Source organism: Nanorana parkeri, unplaced genomic scaffold (assembly GCF_000935625.1).
Source record: "Nanorana parkeri isolate BGI_ZX_2015 unplaced genomic scaffold, ASM93562v1 scaffold1137, whole genome shotgun sequence".
Classification (NCBI taxonomy): Eukaryota; Metazoa; Chordata; class Amphibia; order Anura; family Dicroglossidae; genus Nanorana; species Nanorana parkeri.
The window spans coordinates 327,901-343,589 of record NW_017307405.1 but is presented as its reverse complement, the minus strand read 5'-3'; the positions used below and the strand labels follow the sequence as shown (position 1 = coordinate 343,589).

Below are 15,689 nucleotides of genomic sequence, written 5' to 3'. Positions count from 1 at the left end.
AAAAAGAAAATTGCCTTCACATATACTTATAACATATTCTTATAACCCAGCAGCACTATCAGCAAAAAGGTTAAACAGAAACAAAGAGAGAAAGCTGATCATTAATCTTTACTGTGTGCTGTGTGCACCTGGCCGCAGTTGAGTAAATTTCCATGAGAAATCAGTACGCTGATAAAATCAAATTATCCGGTGTAGCCGTGTTTTACACACAATACCATATTTTCCTTTTTTTTTATGCCTCACACATTTTATTTATTTTTTCACTCACGCATTCACCCCTTCACCGCTTCTATCTATTCAATATTCTCTAGTCTGGTTCACTGTTAGCCATCCTAATTATTTTATGTCTGATGTCGGTTTCATTTTACACATTCTGACACATACATGGCCCATCCTTTTCCATCCATTTATTTCTGCAGTTTATATATTGTATGTAGATACTTCTCACTAGACTCACTAGTATATATGTTTAATGCAAGACATTTCATAGATATACTTGGGTATGGGAAAACAAGTAAAACTTGCCCTTGGATCAGTGATCAATAGCCAGACCAATTGTCATGTGGGGAAACCTTCTAAGGATTTTTTTTTTGATGGCGGGGGGTGACAGTGGTGGATTGGGTGGTGGTGGAACAGGGGAAAAGTAAATATAGGCATCTTGTAGAGCCCCTTGTTGGTGGAGCCAACCATGTGGTAGTGATTCAAAGGAAGCAGGTAAAACTATACCTCATTTAAATGTGCCTTTATATAGAGAGTAATCAGCAGCAGGGATGAGCTCATTCTTGCCTTTATCTAGCGAGTAATCAGCAGTAGGGATGAGCTCCTGTTTGCCGAACCTGGTCTGAACATAAACTTCTCCGAATCTGGAAGTACCCTGGGCCCACCTGCCCAATTGCTGTGGGCCAGGACTGTGTGGATAGAAGCAGATAAAACAGACCCCATATATGTTTTTAATGGTGTCTGCCTGGAGTTCAGCTTAAAAAATAATAAAACCACAGATTTGTGAAAATAAGCACAAACAGCTTGAACTGGTTGAATGCAAATGGCCAATGGTCATTTTTTTCAGTACAAGATACCATCTCAGGTTATGGTATCTGATAGTGGAGGATTTTATGCAAAAATGGACTTGATTAGGACAAAACTGTATAGTGTTTGATCACACAGCGATGCTGCTAAATTAGCTTGGATTTTGGCCTACGAAATATGTTCAGGGTGCTCATTGTCTTTGGTAACAGTTAGAGGCTTATTATAACATGTAGGACACTGCAGTGAATACTCCATACTGTGCCTGCATTTTATTTTTCATTCATAAAATGCAGAGCATGGGGTGGAGCCTGTGTCCATGGGAGTGTTCTCTGCATAATGCTGCAATGAACAATCCATGATGTGAGGAGAGACAGCTTGGTCACATAACCTGTCAAAGCTTCCCCATTAATTAAAATTAACGGGGCTTCGCTTGCTCCAACGTCCTAAATCCTGTGAAGCAGAAAGCACTTTTGTAAAGTGCATTATATATATATAACCAAATATTTGTTTTCTTTGAAAAGCAGTGCTATGGCTGAAGTAAGGTCAAGCTGCTACTTTATTAATTAGCCTCTTAATGTAATTTTGTACTGGATTAAGCTTTTAATGTATGCGTCACATTTAAATTTTATCTATCTGCGATTAAGAGGATGAAACTTTATTCATGATAATGGTGGAAGGTAGGGAACTTAAATACTATAATTTATAATGGAAGTTTTGGTCTACTTTGGAATCTAACCTGCATTGGCTCTAAAGTTAGCTATCAAACACTTGTAAGCAGCAAAAGAACCCCCAGGTCCTCAGGGGATTGTACTCTGCATATAGTTAAAAACAACTATGAGCACAACTATGTGTCACCTTCCACCTCCTATGCAAAATTGACATAGAATTTTAGGGATCAGGGATACTTTAGAAGAAATCTGAAACTTTTTGCAAATAAAAGAGGAAGACTGCTAACTTTTTTTTAACAATTCATTTTTATTAAGAAAACCGAGTACAGAGACAGAGTGGCAATATAACAATGACACACATGAGTCATAAGGCACAAGGAAGGGAAATAATATTTAAGAGATGCATATCAAAACACAATTAAGCCATTCTTATTAGGGCAGGGTCTGCCCACTTTCCTACAGTGTAAATGTGTGTCCATGGTACATAGCTTAAGGTCGTCTGTACCCAAAAAACCTAAAGCATAAGTATTGCAATTTTACATAAACAATAACAGGAACAGGGAAGGGGAGTCAGGGTAATGGGAGGGGAGTAAGGGTGGATTCAAAATGACCTATGCCTAAATCAGCATTGGGTAAAAATGTCGTTGACAAAAGAAGAATAACATTGAAGTACATCTGGAAAACAGGGAGGAAGATTGCTAACTTTACAGGTATTCCCTAAGGCCCATGGATGGAACCCTTGCCATTTATTACTGTAATGCAATCAAACTGCATATACAATAATAACTATAGTTGTGGGAGTTTTTGTACATATTTTGTGCTGCAGCAAGTGTTAAAATAGCCTGTTGTGTATCACTGGAGCGTCAGACCACTGCTCTTATACACAACACAGTAGCCCAAGTCTCTATAAATCCAGCATGCCCCCTTACACACTGCTCCAATCAACGGTGCTGCTCAAGGAGTGTAAATTGGAGCAGAGTGCAGGTGAGCTTGTCAAACTGCTGGAGACACAGGCTGCTGTGTTGTGTGTAAAAGCAGTGATCCAATACTCCAGAGCGCTGTTCACTGGGTATTTTAGCACTTGCTGTAGCACAAAGTATGTAAAAAAAAACAAAAAACACAAGCATATTTATTACTACACTGTATATGCAGGCTGACTGCATTACAATAATAAATGGCATTTGGGATTTGAGACCTCGTGTATTGCTGTATGACTTAATTTTATTTGCTTGTTACTATGACAGCAGCAATTGACTGGGCTAAGGGAGAGTTATATGTGACAGACTCAACACAATTAAACTTCCTCATGGCTGCCACAAGTAAAGGGGGAGCGTGATCATACAGAAGACAGAGCTTGGTTTGGTCAGCATTTGGGCCTCAATATGCTTTTTTTTTCAACCTTTTATATTAACACTGCTGATATTCCATAGCATCTTTCAGTAAATTCTGGCATACATGTATTTTAACAACTGATGGTGACAACAGTGGAAGATACCTATGGGGCATTGGCACTTAAAGGAGAATTGTGGTGATATTAAAACATACTCTCCAAACTACTTAGAGCCAGCTTGGACACTGCAGCTGTCCCATGCCAGCTCGAATAACAAGAGCTGAGCAATCTCTTCTCCCCGGGGAGAGAAGTGATGGTAACTGTCCCCAAACAGGATTCCCCCTCCTATCTCTATTCTTTGAGATCTCACTGGAACAACACACAGGGGAAGGGGTGCACAGCTGGCTCGGCATCTCAGCTGCGTGGAGATTGGGATTCTTCTCGGCAGCGGCCCTGCTCTGCCTTGTTAGCTGATGTTGGGCATTAGCTCGATATATGCTTGCTTTGGGTCACAGGAGTACATTTACTAATGTACTCCTGTGACCCAAAAAGAGAACTACAGCCAAAAAAGATTTTTGCTTTACTTCTCTTTTAAAGTTTCCTTTGGAAGAGTATGTGATAGAGTGTCAACACACAGGAACCAATTGGAGAGAGAGCATTGTCAACTCATGGCAGACAGTACCTGAACAAGGACCTTCATGGCAGGATCACCAGATATTAATTTAGGAAAAGTGGGAGATTTTTTAAATATGAAAAATTACTTTTTACATTTCCTTACATGTGCAATCTTATATAAGATTCTAGTGATTGGGCTTACACATACTTTAAAATAAATAATTAAAAGAGGATGGTGCCTACCTTCTCTGCCCCTCAAACTTTTCTACATCTAATTTTCTCTAAAACCACAAGCACACTATAAACTCAGAGTTCCCCTAAGTAATGATATACACATTTCAAGGGGATAATAGTTCATCATGATTAAACATTTCTCTGTCATCGAGAACCGCCTTGAGGAATAGCTTATGCGGAAAATGATTTGATGCAGGGTTTTTTTTTTCTTCTGTTATTGTAACAGCACCGCAAAGGTTAGCATCCATTAATATACTGTATGCTTCTTTTTTGAATACCAAACGGCAGAATGATTAATACAGCTGAGCTAGGTGCTCAGTAGGAAGGTTTTACTCATTAACTAGTTACATTAAAAAACAGGATCAGACTCTTGGTACTGAGCTGTATAGGTCAGAGATGTCACAAATCTTTAAGTACTGGAGTTGAACTGCATACAGAACAGTCTAAAAGAAGAAAACCTATTCTGTGCATTGACAGTGAATTTATAGAGTGACTAAAGTTCAGAGTGCTTCTAAGAATTTGAAGCCTGTATAGGTGACTTTGGTCGTGAAAATAGTTGCATCTAAGAGTACACTACCTAAGCTTAGTCACTTGACTGTCTGTGTAACACTATAGAGATATATTAAATATATATAGAGATCTGTAGTGCAATGCTATAGAGATACATTATAGATATAACGAGATATACAGTGCAACAATATAGAGATACATTATAGATATATAGATATATACAGTGCAACACTATAGACATACATTATAGATAAATAGAGATATACAGTGCAACACTATAGAGATACATTATAAATAAATAGAGATATACAGTGGAACACTATAGAGATACATTAATCTGATTTACCTATACTGAACTATCTGCATGTGAATTTTAAGCACAAATACCCATTGTCCCCAGCGTTTTATATATTGAAATGTAGCAGGGTTGCAGTGATTTTAAAATTCAATACATTTTATATTAAAATATTTTACTAAAAAAAAAATTTGACAAAAAAAAAAAATAAGCAATACTGACATCTGAAGTATGCTTTAAAGAGAACCCATCATGACAGAAATTTGGAATTACCAATGCTGAAGCAGTGGCCTCCATATTTCTTTACTGGCAGATTTACTTTAATCAAGTCTTATTTATTGCTTTATTTGTACAATATATAACAATATTGATAATATTCTGTTAGACAAAACAACAGTTTAACTTTAATGTGCTCTTTTCCAGCAGCTGGGACTGGATTTCCACATCTGGAACCTGTGGGTACACAACATGTGGTGCCCTAAGTAACATCCCTCAACTAGGAACACTTCTTTTTTAACAAATCCTTTCTTTCACCTGGCTTATAACATTGTGATAATGTGTAAATAAGCTTTTATGTGATGGTTGTGTCTAATAATTATACAGAGTAAAGACACTTCTTTGCCTCTGGTACTGGTAGGCACATGCCTATGGTGCCTAATGGTAAATCTTGCTCTGCCAGCAGCACATACATACATTTTCTTAATTTCTCTCATCAATACGATTAATGAAAAAATACCCTGCATGTCCAATTATGGAGGACCATATTACTTATATCATGTGGCAGCACCTGTGCTTGTTAAATGACCCACCATTGTCACATGGGGACTTGGAGGGAGTCCTCAACCCTGCACAAGCTCCAACTAGAGTGACTTGGAGCTTACAAAAAACGGAGACCTCCAAAGAGCTATTAGAGCAGTGACTCCTACCTTATGAGACAGCTGAAACTAGGTAGGTAGGGAGGGTACTTTATATATTAGAAAAAGGGAGCTGCCAAGCAAGCTGCTCTGCTTTGCTGTCTCTTAAGAAAACACATAAGGATCTATTTATACATTCTTAACTCAGCTATAAAGTAAAGCCATTCGCACAGCATTCCCACTACTCGGTGGAGCTGAGGAGCATAGGAATTTCCTATGATTTCTTAGGATTTACCAATAGACCCCATAGTCGTCTGGGAACCATTTTGTATTAGATGTTAATTTGTAAAACAAAGATTGTATATAAATAGTGAATAAATGATATAACAGGCAAAAAAATAACCTTAACAAAAAAAAATACTAAAATAAAATTGACCCAATACTATTATAGTTTTCTTATATGTTTATATAATGATTTTACTGCTTCCTTTGCCATTATGAAGTTCAGCTGCAGAAGTTAAGGGCTACAGATTTGACTTATGCAAAGCAGCCCCTAGGAGATGACAAAAGCTTACAGATACTTCCAGGTAATCTAGCCCTTTTGGACAGAACTGAAAATGTTTTAGTCTTGGCCTGACTGTTCAGGCAACAGGTGCGCACCGGGAGGAATATCTTGATTTGAAATTAAAGATATCAGACACATTTATCTCCTAAGGATGCATTTGAGGTAGTCTCTCCATAAAAATGCAAACCCAATTTACTTACATGTCACACCAAATGAAAATGTATGGCAGCTGGCCTAACTATTTTATTAATGTTATTCTATTCATATTCTGACAACTTTCAGGAAAAAATCTTATCTTTTAGTACAGGACAGGCATAATGAATTGCTCTCCCTTATTGCTTTAAATGCTTACCTCAATTGGAGCAATTCAAAAGCATCAAATTAAAATGGGCAACAATCAAAGATGTATTGGCCTTTTAGCCACAAATGAGTACTTCAATACATTACTTAATCAATACATGGAAGAGTCTCAATTTAATTTCCTATCTTTGGGAAGCTGCCATACACTAATTGTCAGAATTACACGTCCACAATCTGGCTCAGATCTGGGTTTTCTATGCATGGCTTCAGACATACTCCGGAATGTCAATAAACAAATGTTTCATTGAAGCAGTCTAGTGAGGCAGCAAGGGCGTTTTACAGTGATCAATGTGCAGGTTACATAATTTCCAATAATTTGCTGTGGATGTTAAAGTCTTTACTATAACAATTCCCTAGATGGAATGCTGTAAGGTTATTGTGTACATTAATAATTTCCTGGGGGAAGACCATGCAGTAACTACAACATAGAGGACATGTAGATCCATTCTCCTGTCTCCAGCAACTTCCATAGTGTGCAATCAATTAACTGTTAATGAGTCCGTTAAAATTGACAATTTGTGTTTTCAAATAAGATTGACTTTTCTATTAATATGATATCGCATTATGTATGACAGTAATAACAAGACTGTTATTTTTCCAGCCACAGAAAGAAAAGGATTTCATGGATGACGCTACATCATGGCAAAACATTGTTCTGAGTAGTCTGGCAGCATAGGATCTACTTTATATGACACAGGAAATAGAGTAATCTTGCATTTTCATGCATGTTCTGCTTAATAAAAAAGCTGAGACATGCAAAGATGAGTGGAAATACCCAAAACTCCTAGGCGGACATGGATGGGAATTATGACAGGGAGATCTTAATGTGGAGTATTTAAGCCATGTATAAGACAGGAACTGATTTGGACAACCAGAATTCACATATCTCCAGTTCAGAGTGGACTGAAATAGAAAAAGGTATTTTTTTATTTACCAAATAATGCTTCCCTGAAAGTTTATCACATAGAAATAAAAATTGTACAATACCCCCAATTACAATATGTTGAATCCACTCTTTAAACCTATATCAACCTATGTTGATAAATGAAAGTTATAAAGTTATGCACCTGGGGACTAAAAACATGCATGCGTCATACACTCTAGGGGGAGTATGTTTGGGGGAGTTAATGATGGAGAAAAATCTAGGTGTTCTGGTAGATCATAGACTCAATAATAGCATGCAATGTCAAGCCGCAGTTTCTAAAGGTGGCCATACACTGTACAACCATCGCAAGACCTTAGTCTTGCGATGGTTGTAAAATGATTAAAAAAACGTACGATCTGCCCATCTTGGACAGGCAGATCGTACTCTCGATCATCGTAAGCCCGTCCCCCTGAGGGGCGGGCTTACGATGACTGCAATGAGGGGCGGGCTTAAGATGACTGCAAACGGGCTGTTTGCGCGTGCGCACACCGGCCCGTTCGGCAGTTGTCGAACCAGCAGGCCACTAACTCGTACGATTCTCGGCAGGTTTTCTAGCCTGCTGGTTCGACGGAAGACGTGCGACCGTACAGTAGAAACGATCGCACGCCTTCCATACACTGCACGATTCTCGTACGATCGCGGGATTTCCCGTGATTCTCGTACGAGAATCGTGCAGTGTATGGGCACCTTAAAGCAAGCAAAATACTTTCTTGTATTAACCACTTGCTGCCCAGAGCAATTTCCTACATTTGCACACACACATGATAAAATCATAATGTTTGGCTAGAAAACAGCTTCAGATCCCCAAACAATTATATATTTTGTGAAAGCAGAGGCCCTGTAGAATAAAAAGGTGCTAGTTGCATTTTTTTTTATGTTGCACGGTATTTGCGCAAATGTTTAACAAACAAGTATTTTTAGGCTAACACTAAAATGAAAGTGAAAAATGCACAGAAACAGAATATAATCCAAATGTTTTGGTAAAATATAAAAGACAGGGTCACGCCGGGTAAACAGATACCAAACATGTCAAGCCTTAAAATTGTGTGCGTCTGTGAAACGGCAAAAAACTACAATAACCAAATTTTCCCATAGGCGACACTTTAAACGCTTTTACGCTCATCAGTTTAGTGTTAACAGTGATTGATGGACTTAGAATTATTGCTCTCACTCTGACGCTCATGATCATATGTAACATGTGTGGCACAATTTTCGTTTTTGCATGTAGGCGCATCGGCCACGTGTTTGCGTTGTATGTGCATGCACGCGGAGCGCGGGGGAATGCTAAAAAATGTTTCTGCATTTTTTAATCTGTTACTTTAATTTATTTATTTTTATACTCAGCTTTATTGCTATCACATAGGGGGCTAACAAGCCCCCCATGTAATAGCTAATATAATTTGACAGGTCCTCTTTATGGAGACATTAGAGGTCTTTCAGACCCCTAATGTCACCAATGGACCCCAAAGAAGCTGATGAAACAGAGATCTATGCCAGAGAATGTGCACAGTAACACCGGAAGTGATGCAATGCACATCACTTCCGGGTGCAGTGATCGGAGAAGAGCTCAGCGGCTGGAAGCCTGCTGATCTCCCTCAGATCTGTCAGTGGAGACCCGCCGTGCCATATGGGGGACAGTGGAGCCTAGGAAGCCAAAGGTGACTCCGGCGGTGGAGGGACACACACACGCCGCAGCACCGTACAAGTGATCCGTGTTCTTGGTATAACCACTTTCAGCGGATGACATTTATTTACGTGACCCCCCCCAGAAGTGGTTAAAAGGGATATAGACTCCAGAGATAGCGACATAATCCTGTCCCTGTATAAAGCATTAGTAAGACCTCATCTGGAATATGCAGTTCAGTTTTGGGCACCAGTTCACAAAAAGGATGTTATGGAGCTGGAGAAAGTGCAGAGAAAGGAAACTAAACTCATAAGAGGCATGGAGGAGCTCAGCTATGAGGAAAGATTAGCTGCACTGGATTTGTTCTCTCTGGAGCAGAGGCGATTAAGGGGAGACATGATCGCCATGTATAAATACATTAATGGTGAGCTTGGTGCCAAATTATTCACTTTAAGGTCACTGCAAAGGACAAGGGGGCACTCTTTGCGTCTGGAAGGAAAGAGGTTTAACCTTTGTACACGGGAAGGATTCTTCACAGATCGAGCTGTGAAAATGTGGAATAGACTCTCCCAGGAGCTAGATCTAGCTAACTCAGTTAACTATTTAAAAAAAAAATCTGGATGCATTCCTAAATGCACAAAATATTACTGGATATTGAGTTTTTATAGGTATATTAAGCACCAGAGATTGTTGATCCAGGGAATATCCGATTTTTTCCCCACCTGTTGGAGCAAATTGAACCATGCTTTATAGGGGTTGTTTTTGCCTTCTTCTGGATCAACAGGGGGTAACTGTGGGCAAAGCATTTTTTTTCTCATCTCTATAGGTTGAACTCAATGGACTTGTGTCTTTTTTTCAACCTGACTATGTAACTATGAAGATTGCATATTCTGGGACAAAGTAGATTTGTCTCTGAATTATTTGTATTAGTTTGCTATTTTTCTTGATATTACAAACAGCATAGAATAAAAGTACTCTGAGTCTTATACATGCCTAAAATAATATATCACACAGTATTTCATTCTAACACCTAGAATATAAAAAATGTCAACTGCGTAGGTAAACTGTTAATTCTTTGTTTAAATTGCACCCTGCGGTCTTGCAAAACACAGCAGATTGCTAACAAGGGACAATGCTTCTCACTGCAAGGATAACTTGACTTTTACAACTTAACCATCTCTTAAATAATTAATGTATATTATTCAGACTTTATGCAGTTTGACAGCCATTGATTTTGCAGAGACCCTGTTTGCAGGTTTATGCACAGGAACCATGCTCTTTCTGATACAAATGAGTCATGAGTGACAGTGGATGGATAGGGTCATCCAACCCATACAGAAAGTCTTGGTAATTCACTTAAACGTGCTATATTTCTGAAACCAAAAACATAATGTGTATATATATAGTTCTCTTGCCCAGCAAAGTATTAAGTAGGGGAAGGACAACTCTAATTTCCTATTCATTTGAAATGATTAACGGACTGATCAATGAGTACAAATTGTAGTCACAAGAATCTATGCCTCCCAAACAATACACTCTTTTTATTCCCAGCATACTTCTGGTTGACAGGCTGTAATTTTCGGTGTTAGTTCTAGCAAATACTTTAAATTTATTTTCCTATAAAAAGGTAATTTTACTTTACTTATGGTTTTTTTAAGTAAAATAACATTTAACTTCCCATTCAGTCCTCATGGATTCATGCAACAACATACCTATTCTCTGGCTATGTACACGCAGATGTGAAAAATTAGGGTTCTTGCAGATTCTTCTTACAACCACTTGGGCCATAAGGGTTATTGTGGAATGGAGGAAAACACATAAGCAGAAAAACCCTTCATCAATATGGTCATTCCATACAGAGCATATGGTGAATAAATGCATTTGCAAGGCTTAGCTTCAGTGTAAATCAGCAAAAGGATCAATACATTTAGAGTTATAGGGAGCCAAAATTTGGTGTAAAACGTAAATCTTCTGTAAATATTAAGCTTGGTCTTACCATCTATTAAATCATGAGCCATTTATCGGTCAACGAGGCCACTCATTAGAATAAGGAACCGACAGAAGGGCTCTGGTGGTGGTAGCAAGGAGGGGAAAGATACACTTTTGATAGGAATATTTAAGAATATTTGCATATAACTTTATCTGCCTGTGTCTGTATTTCCTGGATGTTTTGACATGTGGTTTTCACTGAAAGTTGTCTCTGCTTAAGCAGTTCTTCATCATATGCTCAGTTTGAATTATGCAGGTTTGTGGCAGGTTTACTTTAATGTGCTACTGCTGTTCAGGACTCATTCATCATGATTTCTGGCACCTCCATTGCCAACAGAACATATGACACCCAGGCTGATAGCTGCCTAGAAGCCACAATAACTGGATGAACTTCTGCATTGGGCATATGTATGCATAAGTCTTATTAAAATATAACCTATTGCATTTTTTCACTGTGCATAGAAACAAATGTTTGTTTCCCTTTTATGATATCCGCAATCAAGTGTAAATTCTTAAGATTTTCTACTATTTTTATAATTTAATTTACTAAAAACTTTCATATGTGTATTATTTCAAATAATGTAAACTAACCACCATCCTGAGCAATATACAACGTTGTATACCAAAGCATGACAAACTAGCTTAGTTTCGGCTGTTTCGAAGCCACACGAAGCAAGCCGATGTACGGTTGATTCAGCCGATATACGGCTGAAATCAGCCGTACCAGCCTGAAGTGAATAGCCGAACAGTGTTCGTCTCACTTCACTTCTGATCGGTCATTCACTCGGCTGCCCTCGGCAGCTTTGTGAATAGACCCCTATGTGCTAAAGCCATTTTTTTTAAATTTCTGATATTGACATACTGTAGGCATGAATGTCATTGTTCTGTTTCTTGCCACTAACACAATTTAAAAAATATAAGAAAATTAGATCACATCACATCATTGAACTGGCACAAAACATAAAAAGTAGATGTACTGCTGCACTGCATGCATATTACAGATTTCTTATAAGAAATAAATAACACTTACTTTAGAGAGTCCTCCTACTTCCAGATAGAAACAGATGATGAATACATTCCATGCTACCCAGAAAGCCGTCCACACTGTATACTAGGTAAAGGAAAAAGTCAGCAGGTTATGCTACATCATAATGCATAGTAAAATATGCTCTTTATAGGAGTGAAACTATAGCAAAAGAACATTATGCCTGTGTTGTAGGACCCAATAGCATAGCGGGCCCATTAGTGCCCATATACAGATTTACTCAGGAAGCAGCAACATGAGTCTGCCTGGGAACCCTACAATGATTTTCTAAGGGGCTCATCAAACAATATTATGCTTGTGTGTAGCATAAAACCTAATATGCCTATTCACGTGTCCATTTTTCTACAGTAAAACACATTCATTTATTGCATGATAATGCATTTCAGGTACAAATCCAATTCTTTCCTACATATCTGATTTATATCTATGCACTGCAATTTAGTGTGTTTTTAACCAGTTCAGCTCTCGCAGTTCTATACCTCTTATGCACTAGAGCAATATTTACCAGGAGTCTAAACAGACCCCTGATGTTTCCCCTTAAGAATGACGGAAGGGATCAAGGACACAGTGCTTATTCTCCTTTTCCACTGCTGCCCAGGCTTACTACTGAACATGGAGCTGCTAAGTACAGAGCTCTTCTGTGTTTATTCTCAAACTGAAGGAGATTAGTAAACATGCTTCTTGTGTTTATGGATTTCCTTCAATTTATGAATGAACATGGAAGTGCTCAGCACTATGCTCTTTTGTGTTCAATCAGAAATGAAAGAGAACAGTAGACATTAGAGGCATATTTACCAACCTCCCTGCTTGAAATCATGAACAGAAAAGCTGCAGATAAGATTGGCATAAAGACAGGACACCAGCCTCATTGTCAGTAATGGCTGGGGCATAGTGGCAATGCAGAATAGCACCCAATCAGCACTCCTGAGTGATGGCAGAGGCAGTGGTGAGCACAGGAAGGGGGAGGGCACACTACAGGAGTCACAGCTATTCAAAAATCAGAAAAGTCTAGGGGACCCTTCTGCTATAGGTTCATGGTCACTGAAACAACCAAGTGCATATAGCAGAAAGGAATGCAGCTGACATAGGAGTTACTGAGCTGGCCAGCTTTAAGCAGTTCTGTTCTGGTCTGTCAGAGCCCTGAGTAAAAAAGCCTTGTTCAGGAATTGTTTTGCTCTGTGAAAAAGCTTACACAGGGCTAAGGACCTTCTTCCTGACCCACGCAACAGTGCTTAGACCTGGTGATTGGCCACTCACACAATATAATATTCCCATCACGATTAGATACACGTCACTGTACTTAACTGTTTATTAAACTGGGTGCTATCTGTGGTGTCCCTTTTTGCCACCTGAGGTGGTGCACGTGGAGGGGGGGATTTGGGTGGACTCTCTTGGTAAGGGAGTAGGGGGTGGAGTGGGATGCTTTGGCCGGCATCCTACCCAACTCAAACAGAGGCCTTCATCATCTGTTGATAACATGACTTCCAATGCTTGTCTCCTTTCCCTTCATCTCCCTCGAGGGTGTCTGCTGTCTGTCTGTCTTTTTAGTGACATTCTGCATAAGTACCATTCTAAAAATCTTGCTAAAAGTCATCATTTTTTTATAGCAATATAGTGTAATTTTACTTGTTTTCATACTGGCAAACATGCTTTTAAATTAAAGCTAGCAGCTGTGTGAATAATTATTTCCTGCGCATCAATCAGAGACGTTGAACTGAATGGTCACTGGAAATGAGCATCCACTATCTATCATCTGCAGTTAATATGCCTATAAACATTTTTTACTTTACCTTTGAAATATCCTAATAAGAAGTAAATTATGTAACTTACCACTACTATGTATCGCGGTCTGTACTGTATGGTACCAAATAATCCTAATATTACAACGATTATGTGAAGAAAATTTCCGAGGATTGGTGACCATTGGTATCCAAGAAAGTCAAATATCTGTCTTTCCAATGCTGCCAACTGAAAGAAAACAGAAATGATTCATTCCTCAAATATGTTAATAAGGGAAAAGAACACTATAAACACTATATTGAATAACTAGGTAAATATCTTTTGTAACATGTAACAAATTAATCAAAATTTAAATTTAGCCTTTCACAGTTGCAATGAGTTTTATTTGCTTACTTGTACAACTTTATTAACAGGTCAGTTTTTGCTAAGTGGCCATATATATTATTATGAACATTAAAACCAGAATGTTTTATACATGCTTTATATGCATAAATGAGCTGTATGCAGATGTATTGAAGAGAGCATATTACTACAACTACAGAGACTCTGCTGACAAATACTCTGTTATTGGATTACCAATAACTTCCTTTCTTTTATTACACTCACAAATGTCCAGGAGGTAAATTATTCTGACCCTCTTACCCAGCTAGACAAAGACCAACAAGTGCATTATAGTAAATAGCAGGCATTTAGTAGTTATTTATTGGATGCTGAAAAAAATGCAAACAATTGTGTTTTACTGGTCTATCTGTGATCAATGTTTTCACCCAAGACTCACACATTTTTCACATTCAGCATAGATTCAGTTAGAAAAATGTGTGAATCTTGGGTGAAAACATTGATATATAAACTCCTCTAAGAGCAGTTTTTTTTCCACCTTATAGTCTTTCAGTAACTGGACACTTCCACAGCATATGTAATCCATAACAATATGAGAAATGATGTTTTTGTGAACACTGCGTTGGGTAGTTCAGTATTCAGATCATTTTCTCACATCCAAATACTTACCGTAATTAAACTACACCTAGCTTAGTCAGTGGTTGTATTCCAGTGTAGAAAAAACAGGTGCAATGGTGCCCACATAGACTTCATAACAGTACAAAAAAGTGCCATCGTTATACAGCTCAAATGTGTTTTGCACTGACCTTTATTACAAAGAGTTTGTTATCAAAGAACTGTGTGCTTTTTGCGGCGCAAACCACATGTGGTCTTATCTAGAAAATGAGTAACCTAACATAAAATTACAGACTTTCCCTTTCATTTTAGTTTTATCCCTTCAAACCACTCTAATCACTAGATAGTTTGTGAAATGAAAATATACCATTAGTCAGCACCATGAAAGTCAGCATGCTATAATATAGGGACACTGTAAATGCTAATTACACTCTGTAGTGCTAATGTATCATTTGCTAAGACTCATTGCTTTAGTTATAATGAGCTGCTTAATCAGTTAAAATGAAAACTCTGCCTCTTTGATCAAAAACTAGCTTAAGAAAAATAAAACCTTTGCAGCAAATCAGTTCAGCTCTTTACATCATGCATGGCAGTGTCAGCTTACTCTCACTGTATACATATGGTTATGAGAAAAGGTTTATGAACTGTTATGCATTTTCTGGAATACATAATTAAAAATACAGTATTATTTAACAGCACAGACAGCATTTTTCATCTTTACTGAACATATAATCAAGGTCATTTGTGCAAAAAAGAATATGAACTTCTAGGATAATATCCTGTTTCCCCCGAAAGTAAGACCTACCCCGAAAATAAGACCTAGCACTATCTTCAGGGATTTCTGTAATATAAGACCTACCACAAAAATAAGACCTAGTTCGATGGTAGATCTCATATTACAGAAATCCCTGAAGATAGTGCTAGCCGCAGCTCCCTCCCTCCCGCTCCCCCCGCC

The 15,689-nt window shown here is 38.2% G+C and overlaps 1 protein-coding gene across 1 annotated transcript in view; it reads right to left on the bottom strand.

Moving 5' to 3' along the window:
• NKAIN3 (Na+/K+ transporting ATPase interacting 3) overlaps positions 1 to 15,689 on the bottom strand; it is a 361,396-nt gene that overhangs the window by 128,095 nt on the left and 217,612 nt on the right. Inside the window, exons 2-3 of the mRNA XM_018568104.1 lie at positions 13,871 to 14,008; positions 12,026 to 12,106 (exon numbers count right to left, since the gene is read on the bottom strand). Coding sequence (XP_018423606.1) covers positions 12,026 to 12,106; positions 13,871 to 14,008 — 219 coding nt within the window. The remainder of the gene's footprint in view (positions 1 to 12,025; positions 12,107 to 13,870; positions 14,009 to 15,689) is intronic.